Genomic DNA, 18,800 nt, shown 5'->3' with positions numbered 1-18,800 from the left:
AATTCTATTAATGCTGTGTATGGAAACACAGCTCTGACTCTGTGTAGAAGGCCCTAAGGTAATAGTGGACTTGGTGTCCTGCACTTCTGAACCTCCCATAAAATTACTATTTTTGCCACCTTTCTTTATTACAACTTGTAGCTTTTAACATTTTAGCTGACTTAGAAAAGGTCCAGCATTGTTTGCCTCAGATTTTATCCTACACACTATGCACAGTATGTAAAACTATCTATCTATATATGGATGTGTGTGTGGGGGTGGTTGTGCGTGTGTGTATGTCTGACAGCAAAGATCAAGCAGCATCACTAATAAGCTGGGTCTGCAGTGGAAGTCGTGTTCCGTTTACTGACAGCAAGGTATAACTGTTCACCCCAGCAACTCTGTTTCAATCTTGCTTTTCCACTTCAACTCTTTAACGCCGTACTTTTCAATCTCCGACCTGTTTTTCAAGTGTCACTCCGACGCTTCCCAACTGATTTCTGTCTAATTTATGGGGAATGGAACACTTTCTTCAAACCAGCATTACCATTATAGGATTAGAACTTTCCCCATTTGATGACTGAAGTTAAAATAATTGCTTTTCCAATCCTAAAGCTGAGGAAAAAGGTGCAATAAATTTCTTCAACCAATTCATTAGAGACCCATTTATTCAAGATGGACTGTATCTAATTCTTAGTTTCTCCAACACATAAACAACGAGCTGTCAGTTTTTGTCTGGTTTTATTTAAATATGTTGGATCTAATTTGTCCAAAGGTTTAATGTTTCATGTAACTCCCTTTAAACCAACAATAGATTTTTGTTGTTGTTTTCTACTAAAAGAACCAGGAAAATAGTAACTTTGTTCAGTTAATTGAACAATATCAGTATATTACCTCTAAGTTACCAAATAGGACAACTTTTTTCTGTTTTAAACAAGTAATACCTCCATAAAATAAAAGTTAGAGGAGATTTTATTCTCAAAGGTCTTTAATCATCTCACAAAAATCCTTTTAAATCATTTTTTCCTCAAATGGTATTATGCTACCTTAAAAAAACAGTGTGAGGAATTAAAGTTGCCATGGTTATCTTCTCTATAAACCAGGACCGTTTTCTTCCCTTTACACTGGCAAAATTAGTTTTTTCCTTTTTCAGAGAGATGCAGAATATTAGTATTCCCCAAAGATTCACTTACGTCTTCAAATTAACACACAAAAAAAGAAAAATCAGCATCAAGAATTCTGACTTTAGGAGGGATTAAAAAATAGATTTCCAATTTTTACTTCTCAAAGTTATAGAGTTTATTAATATAAAAGAGAAAGCAGACATTTCATTCATCCAGTGCCTCTTTTGTGGACATTTTGTGAGTTTTAATTAATGAGGTAGACAATAAAGTTAATAGCTAGGACTTTCCATTCCAATGAATCTGTAACAAACCATATGCTGCTGAAAGAGCTGACTGCTGAAGGCCTAGCAGCACTGTGCAGCTTTTCTCTACAAATCTCTTTTTATGGTTTTAATATGTATGTTAGTAACTCTGTCCAACTGCATCATTGTTTTTCTTTTGGATTTCTTTCCTATTCTTAAAGCTTTTAGCAATTTAAAACAGCTGGTTGTCCAAACTGATTCTGCAACAAGTTTATTCTCGCTAAAAGGGAGCTATTCATCTCCACTGTCACCTAGTGCTTGTTTCAGATTGCATTAATGATTAGATGAAATAAAGTATATTACTTTTTATAGCTTATCTTTCATTTTTTGGTTGAATTGTAATTGTGTGACTTGACCCAACTAAATTCTGCTACTGAATGAAGTGTGATTTTATGAATGTGACACAAACATATTCACTGTATAACATGATTTGCTCAAGACCTATTTGCTTCTATCCTATAGTTATTCTACAACAGACGGAAAGTTTGTTACCCATGCGTCACCTGCTTCTGCTTCTCACTATTTGTATTTATTTTATAATTTTTATTACTTTTGGTCAGGCGATTACTAAGAAGCAGTAGTTTCTTCATCATTATTTATGGGCTGATGTTTACTGTCCCAGCGGGTCGCTTGTGAAAGAGATTTGTTGCAAGCTGATGAACATAGGCTCAAACAGACAGATGCCCAAACAGAAATACATGTCTAGTTTTTTACAAATTCATAGTGCAGCACTAATACAAAAAATACATACTTTATTTATTACTTTTTTTCTATGGAAAGTCATGAGTCTGCATAGCAACACAGCATTATCTCTATAAACAACTGTAGAGAGGATGGTTTGCCACAGTCTATTGGTTTTGTAACTGTGAAGTTTGAGGCCTAATTAAATTAATGTTATATAATGAGTGTTTCTCTTTTCACACCGATACACTATCTCTCATAGTCTCCCATTTTCAATCCACATTTATCAGCTTTCTTGCTCATTTTTGAATGCTTCTTTTAAAATATATGTTATGTGAATAAATCTGAATTTTCTTTCCTTTTTGATCCATGGAACAATTCCTGCATTTATTTCTCCAAATAAATATCGTAACAGTTACACCACTTTCACATATCATAACAAAATTCAGGGAATGCTATTGGAAAAAAATAAGTCCCCCAAACTTGGTTTGTCCCTTTGGTCCTTGATTTTATAAATTTTAATGCCACATATTCCCATGCTTAGGTCCCATCCAACTGCATGCTTGTAAATTAAATATTTTGCACAAGTCATCATTTATTCATAATCTTGGAAGATGTGCCAGAAGAACACATTCCTGGAGTGTCCTTGAGCATTTAGAGAACTTTAAAAACTATTTTCAGAACTGGCAATATTCAAACTTGTGCTTCACCCTGAGGCATCTGTTACTTTTCTCCTCTTTACTGTTAGCCCCACTGGCCAGAGGAACATCAGCTGAAATAAGAACCTTAGATGTCAACATCTCTTATGATATAATGTTCCCATTGATAGTGATGCAGTGAGGGTTCATATATCTGACATTTATTGCTTTAATCTGTTCAATTCACTCTAAATGTGATTATCCAGACAGTTCAGGAAGTGGTTTGGAAGTGAGCTCGATGAGGTGTCTTCACTCTATCTCCGGTAAGCCACAACAAGCCCAGCAGGCTGATGAGGCTTTCAGCAGCAACGCAAACTGAGAAAAATGGCAAAGTCAGCTATTTCAGCAAACTCCTAAACTGTACCATCTTTTCAAAGGTGATTAAATCTTTCAGCAGCTTGTAATTAAAACTCCTACTTCATGTAAAGTAGCAGAAAAAAACTAGAAAACTAAAAAAAATTTAAAAACATTGCTTTTGGAACAAAACAGCACTGTTTCTTTATTCTAATTGTTATGATGTTATTATTGTATTTTAAAGTTGTGACTTGTAAAATGTAATAATGCATACTCTCCATGCAAGCCACCACTCAGGTCACATCTCATAAATGCGTTAAAACTTGTGATTCAGTTTTCTGAGCTAAAAAAAAAAAATCCTATTTTAAAGGCAGACTCACAATTTTAAAGACTGCACTGACCATATTCATTATGCTGACATATAGTTATTACTTCCATACATGGTGTTCATAGTTTAACTCCAAATAAAACAAATGATCTCTTTGATCAAATTGAACATGTGCAGAGCATGGTTTAACTAACACTGCCGGCCACATATAGAGCAGGACTCTCTGTTCTCTGCTCTAGTTATGTCGAACTTTTGAGGGGGAAGCCCTGTCGTTCTGCAGCTAAAAGCCTCACCATCCACTGAATAATGAATACAGATTCCCTATCCAGCCTATCTGCACACTAGTTCAAAGGCATTCTGCTACTCCATGCATAAAGCAAAAAGACACACAGCTATATGCTAATGGCCCTCAACTTCAGGGGCTCTGCTGAGCTCAATGAGACCTGCAAGTGTTCCAAATGTTGATGAAGACATTGGTGAAAAGGAAGAGATCAGGAATGTTTCGAAGGGTGAAGAAAGCACAACAATGGTGCACCGGTCACAATAAAGACGCCTGAGCACTTGCATGCACTTATTGCACAATCCTTCAAAGTGCAGGAAGAACATGTCATTCCAAGAGAGAACTGGACACTGCATGGATGCTGAGAGATGTCAATGACCTCACCTCTGATTCTTGCACCTCATTCTTGACTGAGGTGCAAGAATCAGTCCATACTTCAGAGGAGCTTAAAATGAGAGCCAGTCGTTGTTGTACCCATTGCAGTTTTAAAATATAAATAAAATATAGTGAAAATATATTTTGCAAAAACAACACAATCGCTGGTGGGACTGTACAACCCTATGAGTTCCACGGTGCATTTGAGTGAGTGGAAACTTCCTGATTAAAAGCAAAACAATAAAGCTGGTTATCAGTAAAGGAAGTAGCACTCTGCTTGTTAGCTGATCAAAGAAAAAATGTTTTTCTTTGCCAAAACAGCATTCATATCCTCTGAGAAGATTTTGAATGTGTTTGAGGCACTTTTCGTTTTGTTTTCAGGATTTTATTCTCTTGAGTCTATCCCATAGCACTGCTGTGTCTCTCCAGCTTTGGCAAATTTTCCAGCAACACTTCTTTCTTGATCCTCAATTTTCATCTTGTTCTTGTTTTTCCCACCTTCTTTTTTTTCCACGAGCCTTCATGTTTCAGTTCATCATTAAACTTGTTTTTGTTCAGTTTCAGGAGTTTGTCGGAATGCGATTTGGGAATGCTTCCCATAATCTCAGAGCAGCCATGGTAAATAAAGACAGGCCAACCATAACCTGAAGGACTCAAAGGAATACAGAGAAGTGTGCTGTTGTCGAGAATATTCTCATTTACTGCAGCTCAAATCCTCCAACCTATGCTTAAATATTCAGCTTCCACGTGTGGCAGAAGCAGCACTTAAACCCTCTTGCTTTTTTCACAGCCTTCAGCCTTTCAGCCTTCTACACCTTATTTAGAGCAGAGTGAGAATCAAAGACCCTGGCAGGCAATAAGCACACAGGGTTTGAAAACATCTGAAGAAATTAGCCTTTTGCAAGTCATAACTTTTGCAGATAATTCCTTAATAAGCCGTACTGAAGTAACAATCCTCGAAATATTTACTGACAACTTTGTGGGTAATATAGGCACATAAGAAGTGTCTTGGTGGGATTCTCACAAGGTTTAAACAAAATGGCTTTGTAAAGTGTATGGAAGTGTGTATATGCACTGCGATTTGCAAAGTATTCATAATCTTTTAACTTTTCCATATTTTGTCACTTAAAAGCTGCAAACTTCAATTTATTTCACTGGGATTTTAGTTAAAAGTGTCTGGTATGTTCCTTGATTACTCAAAATGTATTTTGTTCACTACAGTTCTCTAACAAATCTCTAAAAACATAATAGAAAACTTGTATTCACACTGTAATTAAAACACAGGCAGCTTATATAGCAAGACTTTCATTTTGGTGACTTTTTAGGGAAAAATTACTACATTTTTAGGGGTATTCGAGTAAAGAGGGCTGAATACATATGCATGCCACACTTTTCAAGTTTTCATTTGTAAGAAAAAAGACAATAAAAACATAACTGTTGTTTCACTTTGCAGCTGTATGCTACATTGTGTTGGTTTATCACCCAAAATCCCAAGAAAATAAATGAAAATTTATGAGACAAAATGTGGAAATGTTCAAGGAATATGAATACCTTGTAAGGTACAGTATATGAGAATCTGCTCCCATGTTTTCCCACAGAAACATGACATCAGACTTACAGTACAATTACAGTGCTATATATAATTCAGTAGCATTAAGGATTCAAAAGCCAAGATAAAATATAAACAGACCTGCATTATATATTTAGCCTATTTATTTGCTAAATTCTGCTAAAAGATTTTATTTTTCTAAAAAGAAAAAAAAAACTTTAGGAAAAGTTACAAAACTGTTCCTAGTTCTGTGGTTGAAAAAAACGGTGAATCACTTTACACTTCCTGCTGTTGGCTCAAAATTCAATTATAGCCTTTGGAAACACCAGATAAGCTAATTAAGTTCTCACAATTCAGCCTGTGGTTGGTGAGTATCTCCTATTCATGTGAAACAGACTTTAGTCCAGAGAATAATGCCTCAAACACAGTACATACAACCATTTTCTTCAGTTTTTTATTAGAAGAATAGTATATTAAAGCACCAGATACTTATATTTGATAGCAGAAGTTTTGTTTGGATCAAACTCTTGTATCCGCTCCTCGGATTCAGAGAACTTATGTTGCACACATTCAGTGTGCTTTCCACTAAATCCTAAATAAATTTAATGCCTCAGCCTCTATTGTTTCTGCCAATTATTGAGTTTCTACCTCAACTCATTAAGAAAACTTTCAATGTGTGAAACCAGCATGATGTTTTCTGATAACAGCAAAGTGAAACAAAGATACCAACCTCATTAAAGTGAGCCACCTCCCCACAGTTCTCTGCTACGCGGCTGTAGAGTGGCAGACCTGAAAGATGGAGAGGATCCAGAGATTAAAAGGCAGTTTACTTAATGGCATCATGATAGCTGAGATTGAGTGGGCAGACTCAGCCTGGGAAGGTTTCCACAGAAAACAGCAGTCAGAGTTTTCTATACACAAGACAGTCTAGATGCATGGCTTGGATGGATAACACTGCTGCTACCGTCAAAAAACTTTCTGAGTATTTGTTCAGAGTTGCTTTTTATTTGTTTTCAGCAGAGGGACAATTAGCCTCATATTCTCCTTTGGCTCGATTCAAATCTATAACTGGAACCCCAGAGAACAACATTTCAGACAGTTCACGTAATTATTATATATGAGTTTTGTTAGCAAAACCTATTTTTTGTAGCTTGTTAAGCTCCCCCAGCAAATTCTGATATATACTGTGATCTTTAAAGAGGGTAAAGCTTGCTCTATAGTAGAGGAGTTATAAAGCGGAATTAGTTTAGGTTTCTTAAAAAAGTTCTTCTCTTCTTTTCTTACTATAATTTAGTTATAACAGTCCTCAAATCACTGCCAATTCAGACATGTAATACGTGAATTTGTCAAGTCGGTTGTTTCTACAAATGTGTTCAAATATGGGACTTTATGAGTGGCGGTACTATTTTCTGTGAATTTAAGAGGGCTGTTTTTACAGGATGAATTGACTACATCTCATGTTAGAGCCGATACACATTGTTCTACCTGAACAACTGCTGCAAAACATACAGACATGCAAGGGCAATATCAGCAAGTTCATACAAAAACATTTTCCATTATTTCTCTTTAAGAAAAGGATCTGAGTGTACTTTGTGCATGCTGCGTGATTAGGTTGCAACATACACACACAGAGACACAGTAGCCTTCACACTTGCTGGCACAGCTAATGCTAGCTAAAAAGCCTTAAAATATGTTAGTATTTTACTGCAGGTACAGATTGTTCCTGTTTTTTTCGGTATAAATATGATTTGACTTAGAGGCCTTGTTTTCTTGGGCATGCCTCAAAATGAAAATAATAAATCAAGAAAACTATGAGGGTCTGCAATTGAAAATGGACTCTTAATATGCTACACATCTCTTCCATAGGTTTTGGCTTTCCTTTATGTAAAACAATGACAGACGCATTATTGGTAAATTATGTAAATTAGTTCATTCAAATCAATCAGTGTTGGCTGAACATAAGCCAACACTGGCTTAAGCATTTCTCAAGTTACTGAGAAATGTGTCAAAATGTAAAATAGTCCCATTGCCTTCTATAATATTTGACTAAACCAACAAAGTAGTTCATAAAATTACAAGAAAAGCTAGGAAAGATGCAAAAGATGTGAACGATGAGACAGCAAATTTCCTGATTAACTCTTCAACCAAGAGAAGGTCACAAATTTTAAAGAATATGAAAAACAGAAGTCACATTTAGTCTCTTTTAATGGTCCGGCTTTCTGTTGCTGAAGTGTTTATCAGCCCACTGCACAGCTACACACCTCCCTCACGCCTGCAGCAGCTCCTGATCGCCTGGCTGCTTTGTCCCACTCTGCTTTGTTGAGTTTATTTGCTTTGAATTAGTGAGGCTTAATGTGAGAACATGTGGACAGCCATACAAACTTAAGCACACACAAATATTAATAAAGCACCGTGTTCTTTTAGCTTTAATAATACATCTGAATAGAAATCCTGGGTTCTGCCTAGCTCTGATAATATTGTGAATAACAAAGCTTCACAATATCTTTTCATTCATCTATGAAGCAAACACACGTCGTCTGAGCTTAGGAGCAAATAAAAACGCGCAGCAGAAAAGAGCACAGCTGAAAACATACTAAACTTGTTTTAACTTTCACATTTCATCAAGACAAGCCGCTTTTCATTTTTCCCCTTCTCTGTCGCATCTCTCTGAGATTCTGCACCACCTCATGAAAGCCCACGTCCCTTTGAAGCAGTTTTTAACAAAATAAATAGCGCTTCAGAGTCAAAGTGGGAGAAGAGACAACACACCTCCTACATTATTGATAACAGTGGCCTCTCACAGGAGCGATTTCACCCAATGAGAGAAAAATAGATAATGTGGGGCTTATGTAAGGTGCTCCAAACTAAACTGAAGAAAACTTTCCGCCTATCACTTCAAGTTGCTGGCTTTGCCCAAAGAGGGAGATATAAAGACTCACAAAGTTGAGTGAACATAAATAAAGAGAAAACCTTCCTAGAATGAGAAGCACATGTTTTATTTTATGAAGTGAGAAAAAAATCAACCAAGGAAGAAAAGACAAAGGTTGAGATGTGCTAATTTTCTTTTTGCCTTTAGTTTATGTTCTATTTTATTACAGCGGACTGAAAGTGCTTTGGATTCAAAATAAGTGCCTCTAATATGAACCAAATGTCCATACAAGCATAAGAGAAATAAAACAAGTCACTACAGAGTGGAAAAATTATTAAAATATATATTTTTAAAAACCTTCTGTTGTGTGAATGTTAAGACAAGACTTGATAAGTCCAAGACAAGAGCAAAGCTTAAAGTTTTCAAATATCTCCAGGCAAAGGAACTTTTCTATATGTTCTCATTAATGATTTCACAGAATATTACACACTTAAACGAAAGATCTGCAGGCTACGGCGCCAACCAATGAGCAACCAGTACAGGAGCACTATTCATTAAAAAAACCCAGAGCAACAGATAACAGAGAGTTCATTAAAGATTTGTCAAGAAATCAATTAATTTTTGACGCCTCTTCGTTTAAGGCGACCTCGGTTCGTTGATTATATCTGCTTTTCAAAAAAATGATGAACCATTCACGGGTGCAAGAAGACAGTTTATAATTAAGTCTTCTTTGCGTTGATTACAGTTTTGTAATCTCCTGATGTATGAATGGAGGCCTTAAAGTTTTTCAGTGAAACGTGTGGATTCAACTACAGAAAGAAAACTTCAGTAAATTTACATGGTCAGCGTCCACAAATACACAAAAAATGCACAAGTTACAGCTCAGTAAATTGAAACATACTGTATGTTCCAATTGTGCTTGTTTGTCCAATTAGAAGCATTTTTTTAAATAACATTTAGGAAGTATTACACATATCATCAGGTTTATAATAAAAACATTACTTGGTTCTTCATTATTTTTAGCCAAAGACCCACCTTTTGAGTCCCCTGGTATACAGGACATATCCCTATGGATTTTTTAATTAAACATCACTTTCCACCCTGCAGAGAAATCAAACTATTTTATAGTATAGTAAAAACATTCTTAAAAGGACGGAGGTCAAAACCACCCAGTCCAAGACAAGTTTTTATTTATGTTTCGATCCTTGTTCTGTTGAAATATCCAATTGTTTTTAAGTTAGAGCTTTTTAGCCATTAATTTGTGGAGGTAGTTGTCCTTCAATAGTTCTACCACATTCTACAATTTACTCCAGCAAAGTCCCCCAGCATGATTCTACCAGCCCGATGCTTGATATTGTTGGTAGAGTTTTCTTAGATTTAAAAGCCTCACTTTGACTCATCCAAACATTTTTTTTTTGTTATTGTGGACAACCAGCTCAATCTTTGTCGCCTCTCGACATAAAATGTTCGTCTAGAAGAATTTGGCTTGTTTATGTGAATTTCTCAGATGAGTATTTTCCAACACGACAATGATCCCCATCACAAACTAAAAAGAACAGGAGAATCTTTAAAAACTGCAGCAGGATGTAAAGACAAGCTGAAAATGGTTCAATGGTTTCCCACTCTGTTCCCATACGGACCGATGCTGTGTGACATTAAGTTGGGTCCCTGCTCCAACACAGCTGTTTCAAATGGCTGAATGAACTCCTGAGCTTGCCATCAAGTTTTCTAGTGGCTGTTAATGAACCATTCATTTAATTTAAGGTGAGCTGAAGCAGCAAAACACCTATAACCGTCAGGCCAGGAGCTGTAAATGGTAATTCTGTGGCAACTTGTTCCCTTAAAATCTGCAGCAACTGGCCATCACGTTACACGGCGAGTAGAACAGATGCACTATATGCTGAGGCAGTCAGTCCTCAGTGCAGCTGTCAGAGGTCCTGCACTACTTTACTGAATTTTTTTATTTTCCTTTCTATCAACTGTCAAATAAAAGCCAAGAATATCTTAATAAAAACAGGTAGTAGCCACAGCAACTCTAAACACATAATCATGCAGCTGTGAGCCAGAACAGCTCCAAAGTAGGAAGTGATTCCTGTGTTGTTCTGCAAAAAGTGTCTGACGGAAAAGTAGCAGCAGAAGTTTAATAATTGCTTATATTGAGTTTACTGAGTCAGCAGCACAACTTGAAATCTGTTTCAGATTAAGTTAATTTGTGTCTACCTGTGAATTATTCTGAATATTAAAGCATATTTCCATATAAATATCATCAAAAGAGAGAAGAAAACCCCTCAGTAAATTGACTCTACACCTTAACCTATGGAAGAGTGACATTAAGGAAGCTTTTTACACCACACCATAAACACAGCTGAGCCATTTAAGGTTATTGCTTTCTAGGGAGTTCAGAGCAGTAATTATTTCTAATGTTTTATTTATAAGAGTGTAGAATGCAAGACTGTTAAGTTAAGAATATCATCTTTGACTTTACCATTTCTTTTACACTTCAAAGGCACTTATACATTTTAACCCCTCTCAACAATCTATTTCTTCTTGACAGATGCTTTCCTGCCCAGACGGGAAGTTTTCAGAGTTGAAAGCGCTAAGGAAACTCCACTGACAGGTTTTAGAGAAAGGCATGACTCAAAATAATCCCTCAGACGCAAAAGAGATTGACACAAACACACAATGAACAGAAACATTGTCACACTGTATCCCAAAGACTATGCTGTTGAAAACAAACTTATATCTAAACTGTATAAAGAGTCAAATCGCTTTTCTGTTCACACTGTGACATTTAATTATACTCAACCTTTCCTGGTTTAGGTTAGTTGGGATTACCGAGCTTATGTAAGTAAGGCTGTCAAAGAACAGGTCACCAGTCCATTCAGAGGCACACACACTCACACATACACCCCTCTAAGGGGAATTTAGAACAACCAATTAACCAAAAAGTCATATTTTTGACAAGTTAAGAAGATGAAGCACCCTGAGATTTATGGGGAAGATGTGCAAAGTCCAAGCAGAAAGAGCCCAGGACAGGACTCAAACCCAGGACCACAATGCTGCAAGGTAAGACTGTTTACCACTGTACCACCATGCAGGCACTAGTAGTAACCTATAAATCACAGTCTATGCCAAAGCAGGATAGCCATAGTTGTCTATGGCCTGGCATTTGAAAAGAAACCTGGCAATATGCAGCTGCTTCTCCCTGTTCTTCTAAGTGCACATGACTTACTAGAGTTATCTAAGTTATATTGCATGACAGAGCAGCTTTGGTTGGTAACGTTGCACACAGAAGCCTTGTATTTTTTCACTGCAAATACAACTTGAATGGCTCTGGAAGTGAGGTCCTATACCTCAGGTATCTTTCTTGCTGTTCTGTCAGCTATGGGAGAAATATTGAAAACACAACATGAGGAAGAAGCAAGTGATATAGTGTAGTGTATAGTGTGGCAGCAACAAGCGAAGCCTACTGGCAGTACAAAGCCAGGAGTGTGGAAAAAGTGTGTGCTAACAAAAGTTTCATGTCCCATTCATTTTCTGAAGAAAATATATCCCTTTCAGTTGTATTCTTATTTGTTATGCTCTACTGAGACAAAATGTGCAAATAACTCAAAAAATCATGCTGATGTACAACCGTGCAAAAAACAAAGATGAGAAGAAACGTGTATTGGTGCAAATGACAATAAAGGAACAAAGAATGAGTGGTCACCTGCATAATAGAAAAAAAAGGAAATAAAAGGACCAGAATACACAAAGACACAGAGGAGGGTAATGCTAACTGAACAAAGAGCAGGAGCAGTAAAACACAACCATATTAAAAGCAAAATAAACCAAACACTACAGGGGATACTGATTAAACAACACCAACCGTTGTGGTATTAAAATCTGGGACATGTTGTAGTCTAACAAACAAAAAACACTATTTAGACAATAGATCAAATCAAATTTCACAACAGAATGACACAAGCCTGATAAAAATAAAAGCACAGAAGCAATAATGTTGTTTCAAAAAAACTAAATCTAAAGTCTAAAGTCAGACCTCAAAGAAACTGCAAAACTGTAATCAGCCAAGTCAAAGTCTGATTGGTGTATCTATTGAAAGAATTAGTTTAGGGGAGACTGGACTGGACAGAATAAGTCTTTTAATATTATTCATAATGCAGCTGTCTAATGTCTATGCCATCAATATCCATTTTTACTCATTTTAACCTTTGTGAATAAGCAGTTAACAAGAGCAGAGAAAGCATGGACCAAGTCCAACAAAAATAAAATAAAATAAAATAGGCAAACATCCACACAGCACAGCGTGTTCTTCATATTTTATCACCTTATACAAATTTTGTAATAATGTACACGTAACTTTTAAAACTGTCGTTCTGTCAGAACATTTTCTAATGGAGCCTTGAAAAAGTATCCAAATACATTTTAGAATTACAGAGCCACAAACTTGGATGTTTTCTTGTAGTATCACCATCCATACAAAACTGATGCTGCCACCATTATGCCTCACTGTCAGGATAGTGTGTTATAATGGTGATGTGTATTATTTGTCTTCTGCTGCACTGAAGACAAATAATATAGATCAAAAACCTTAACTTTGTTCTTTTTTAACAAACGCATCTTCTTCAACATATTTGTCATGTCTCCTACCTGACTTGTGTCATACTATATGTAGAGTGTCTGATAGCTTCAAAAATTTGTCAACAGATTATTTCACCTACACTTAAGCTCTCTGCAGCTCACACAGTTATATGCTACTTTGTGTTCGTAAAATAAAACCATTAAAAATATATTAATATATTGTAGTCATAATGTGGGAAAATATGAAACAGTTCATGGCACGTTACTTTCTCATCGTGAACCATTTTGAAAAAATGAAGAAATTTGCAACCTGGATGACACTAAAAACTTCCACATACACAAACCACTGGTGAAATTATAAAGAGATGAACTGAAGCTACTAAGCTGACAGTTTCTCCATGGAGAAAGGAGCCCAGAGTCTAATTCCTGACAAGGATGACACGGTTCATGTAATATCTGTACCCAAGCGAAATCACTGCAGCACAGAGCCTAACACTGAGAGGCATGCTTTTCTCCACAGAGCACACACGGCTGTATGAACAGAGCAGACGAAAGGACAAGAACTACATGTGGGTTTTGTACCATCTTCCGCACTCAACATCATGACACTGGGATTTTTAAATCAGAGTTGAGGAGGCACTAAGCACCTGTCAGGGAGCACTGATCACTGTCCAAGGTGCTGAAAGATGCACTCCTGTCTCCTTATCTCCCAGACACAGAGCAACACACTGAGGAGTGAATGAATTCACACTTTTTCAACCTTATGTGCTAGAGCCGAGGTATTGTACATGTGTACTGTACAAAGTGCAAAATAAGAAAGAGCCTGTTTTTGTGACAGAAAAATGACAAAAAAAAACCATGTTATGCTTTAGCATATTTTCACATTGTCTCACATATAGAATATATTTGATAATTTTGTTGCACTGACAACAGAACACCTTGACACTTTGCAAAGGCTTTTTACCCTTGAACCTTTTCTTATGTTGTCTTGTTACAGCTATACACCTCCATGCATTTCATTGCATTGCATTTAATGTGGCAGACCAAAGCAAAACAGGACATATCTGTGAAGTGGAAGGAAAATTATACAGTTTTGAAATGCTTTACAAGTAGAAGTTCAGAAAAGATTGTGTGCATATGTTTTCACCCTTTTAACTCTAATTTCCCCAAATAAAATCCAATTGCATTCAGGATTTGGCAAATTCAGCAAATTTGTCATTCGTAAATTAGAAAGCCACTAATTTACGAAACCGTTTACGACTCTTCAGGGCTAACAGAAAGCCCTGAAGGGTCCCACCCGCAGTTTGACCTAAGCCATGTGTGGAAAAGTGGGGGCAGCATCATGTTGGGGGAATGGTTTTGTTCAACAGTAGGGAAGCTGGACAGAGCTGATTAGATGATACGGCAAAGTTCTAAGACAACTTAGAGGCTGCAAATGTCTGGGGCAGCAATTTGCTCTCATGCATGGCAAAAATATCAAACATTAACTCATGGGGAGCTAAATACAACACTCATTTCAGATTTTTTTTTTCTTTTTGTAAACTTATTTACTTTCATTTAGCAATAATGCACTGCTGTGCATACGTCTATCATGCTAATTATTTGTCAAACAAAATATGTGAAAAGGTTCCAGCAAGTTTTCTGGGATACCCCCAGAAACTCAACACCACTCGTTTATTATGCCCCATTGCGTTATACACTCGAACTTAAACTAGGACACAACATAGTGTTAAACACGCGGGCTTCAACATGCATAAATGTTGCTCCTACCTCTGAATGTAACTTTCGCGATCCTGTCACCTTTCCCCCGAAGGTGAGCCGCCGTCTTCAGGTGAACCACTAGAGACATCATCAGTGCGTTTTGGCCGAGGGGGAGTAATTTTTTTACTCCGCGCAGATAAAACTTGAACCGAATTGGTGCATTCACTGATTTAATGAGAGCCTCTACTCGGCTCTGGATGCGCTCTGCCCAAAAAGCAATCCCCTCTCCCGCACTACGGGCTTTTATATAAGACAGATAAAAAAGAAAGAAAAAAAGGGAAAAAAAGAGATAAAACTGAATTAATCACAGGCTCCAGTTAATATTTTCTCCGAACTCCGGGCATGGTCCCTGGCAGCCAGTTTCTGTCGCTCATTTCCGAGCTGGCGCTGGATTTTACGCTGGTCGAAGCGCAGGAAGGGCGGGGGCGGGCTTCACTTCCAGCGGGAGGATGCTGGTGCTCTAATTGCAGGGTTAAAAGCAGAGGCAAGGAATTCAAAGGAAAATAGCTTATACCCTTTGTTTTTTATGACTGTAACTATGTGACCAAATAATTGGCTATTTATTGACTCACTGTCTAACTTTGCTTAGCTAACACAACACGTTAAATCTAAGTTCATAAGAGAACAAGAATAACTCTTTGATATTGTGTTCCAAAACAAAAAGCTGCATAGGTTTGATGATTATGAAATTACCTATAATTATGCAGATAAGCAAATATTAATCCTTTGTCTTAGATTATCCACCTGCCGCAGGATTCAATATATGTTCCCTGACATTACAGTTGCCAAGCAACTATGTTTGCCCCATGTATGTGTCTATAAGTGAGTTAGAGGTTAGAGGAACAAGGTCCTTCTCTGGCTAATGGGCAGATGCTGTTCTGGAGACTGACTGGAGCCCACATAAATCAGATGAAACAACCAATCAGGCTGCCAGATGTTTCAAAAGTATTTTATACTACACATCGATGACCAGAGTAAAAAAAAAAAGTGAAAGAACATCCTATGGTATTGTTTGATGGGTGAGAGGATGTCCTAAAATGTTTATAGAAGACCTTAAATTTTAGAGAAAAGTTATTTTAGAAACTGTAGCGATATAATAAATATGTAATTTAAGAAACTCTCTTGGAGTATTTGTGGACATTGAAAAGCTAATTAAGCTAATTAAGAACTACTAGAAAAATATTCTCTGTATCAGTATGTGGAGCTAAATTGCTGAATAGTTTGAATATTTTACTTAGACAATGTCCAATCATAAAACAGTTCAAATCATCAGACAAACATAATGGCTACTATTGGATTTAATATATAAAATAATTACTGTAATAATTATTGGTGTTTTGTTGTTTCTGCTAGTTTTTGTTTTTTAACAATTCAAACATAATATTGTTCTTGCTGCCATAGTTAAATATAAATAAATACCATATTGATAGGTTAGCTATTAAATAAGTACGTTGTATTGGATTCATGTAATATATTTAAGGTTATGTAGGCGATGTGAAGATAATGATTAGGAATATAAATAAGTTCCACCCACTCCCTTGAATATATAAAACAAAAGTTTTGACATCGTGCTATATGCTGAAGATAATTCTGTTCTTACTGAAAAAAAAGACAAATGTAATGTAATATGCAGTAAAGAATAGAAAATCTGGAGGAAATGACTCTTTCAGAGAGTCAGGAGTTACTGTGACAGCTCATTGAAAAGAGAATGGCTGGTTTATTGACAAAAATCTGCTTGGAGAAGCAAATAAATAATGATAATAGAGCGTATATTGCACATGATTGGAGACTCTAAGCAAAGACAACCATAATGATTAATTAACAACAGAACTCAAGGGACTGATGACAGTAGGGGATCTGATAAAAGAGTAACCATATCAAGGAGTATTTATACTGAGAAGTCTGATTACAGAATGTTACACTGGTCAGTAAATGAACATATAAAAAACAGCTGGAAAGGAATGTGATTATTTTCTTGTACATTTTTTTTTTTTTTTTTCAAAAATTAGAAGCAGCGAAGCAGGTAAGAACACCTCTTCTACTCTGTTTAGGGCTTTGAAAAATGAACAACATATTGCCTGGTTGATCTCAGCAAGTATAATGCTCTGATAAATCAGATAAGGCCAGACCTTCAATAAAGCCTGGAATCCAATCACTGAATCAAATAAAAAAAACCCTGCAAGCATTCCAACAATGAAAAGGGAGCCTGTAGAGATTGAGTTAGCTAGAGAAAATGAAAAGATGATTGACCTTGATAATATAAAAGATCTTGTCATGAAAAAGAAAGAACTCACTTTTTAAAGTCTTAAAAAATGAAAGAAAAACTGGTTGTTAAATTGCTTTATTTAGTATTTTAAAATGATTTATTATTTTAAAAGCACCTGTCAAAAATATTTTCATGATTTTTAGAACTTAACGTCAAAGACTCAACAAGAGTTTATTCATTTTCAACACAAATATGTAACATCCAAGTGAATATAATTAAAAATAATGTATTCTAACATAAGACATAAAAATATTGTTTCCTAATGTTGTCTCTGTGTACTGAACATTTTTCAGGCAGCGTCAAAGAGACATCATCTCCCTGTCTTATGAGAGTCACAAAGCAAAAACAAGAGCATCCTTAAAAGGGCTGCTTCATCACCCAGTCATTTCCTCAGCAATACGCCTGGTATGATTACCATAGAATCGTGTAATAGCAGTCACTGATGATAACAAGGGTCATGTCTGAGTAACCTGCATAATAAAGCCCAGAAACATCCGGGTGAAATCAATGGAACTGCTAAGATTCCCAATAATTTTTCCCATATTGCTGCAAGTCTGTGAAACTGGAAAGTAGAACTTATGTCCTTTTGACCTTTTAGTGATCTTATTTCCTTGTACAGGAACACCTTAGTAAATCGGAAAGTTAAATTACAACAGTAAATCATTTTAAAAAGTGCAACATGTACAGTAGGTTATATGTAGACATGTAGTACATAGAGTGATGTACTTCTGGTGATAAATTTGATGAATATAGATTCATCCATCCATCCATCCATCCATTCAAGCTACTAAAATCATTAATTTTAGTTTCTCAGGAAAGTTCAATATTGCTCTTTATCTATTCAAACAGACATGTCTACTTATGGAAACATAAGTCCATGTACTGCACAGGATGTGTTTTCAGGGCTCTTTCATAAATTACTTAGTGGAGGAGACCAGCTTGTGGCTTTGTTGAGGTGCTATGGAGGCTCTGGTTGCATTGACAGTAGGCACTAGCTCATCTGTATCATTGGATCTGGTCTTGGGCTTGGATTTGATTTGATAAAACACAGTGGGTCTACATCAGCAGCTGACAAGGCTCCACAAATCCTCGCTGACTGTGGAAACATCACACTGGACCTCAAGGTAATTAGACATGCCTCTTCACTCTTCCTGGAGGCTCTCAGAAGTTGACTTACAAATGAAATGCAACACATTCTCTGGATTTGAGACAACTGAGTTATTTTTTTGTTTCTTCTGACATTGTCTTGTAGTCGGGAGAGTTTTAACACAAATAATGCAACAGTTGCAAACCATGCGCTGGACATATCTGCGTGTGGTGAAGCACTAGCACAGTCCCTTGTGAAATTTCCTTCAACTTGATTTGATTTTGCTTCACTCTTCTCTAAGGGTTGTTGTTATCCCGCTTTCTATTATGCAGTTTTCTACTACATTTTTTCCTTCCACTGAACTTACTATTATTATGTTTGGCGGCGTCACTCTATGAGCATCAATCTTTTTGAGCAGAGACCTTTTGTGAATGGGTCTCCTGGTGGTTGGCCAGTTCAGTTGTGTTCCCCATGACTGTATTGGCCTTAACAATTAAAATTGTACTCAAACCTTTTGGTGTATAATAAATTTGAGTATAATAGATACACCTGTGCCACAGTGTTTTTGCAACAAGATGGTTTAAGAGTATTGCACTAAATTTATTTGCTAGAATTAGGAATTCTTT

At 36.5% G+C, this 18,800-nt stretch overlaps 1 protein-coding gene across 1 annotated transcript in view; it reads right to left on the bottom strand.

Moving 5' to 3' along the window:
* The window catches only part of LOC111611438 (otoferlin-like), a 31,854-nt gene extending 16,610 nt beyond the window's left edge, over positions 1–15,244 (bottom strand). Inside the window, exons 1-2 of the mRNA XM_023348236.1 lie at positions 14,831–15,244; positions 6,341–6,399 (exon numbers count right to left, since the gene is read on the bottom strand). Coding sequence (XP_023204004.1) covers positions 6,341–6,399; positions 14,831–14,912 — 141 coding nt within the window. The 5' untranslated portion in view covers positions 14,913–15,244. The remainder of the gene's footprint in view (positions 1–6,340; positions 6,400–14,830) is intronic.
* Positions 15,245–18,800: the final 3,556 nt, after the last annotated feature.

This window comes from Xiphophorus maculatus, chromosome 15 (genome assembly GCF_002775205.1).
Source record: "Xiphophorus maculatus strain JP 163 A chromosome 15, X_maculatus-5.0-male, whole genome shotgun sequence".
Taxonomy (NCBI): Eukaryota; Metazoa; Chordata; class Actinopteri; order Cyprinodontiformes; family Poeciliidae; genus Xiphophorus; species Xiphophorus maculatus.
The sequence above is the reverse complement of the archived record's forward strand: the minus strand, read 5'-3'. Positions and strand labels throughout refer to the sequence as shown.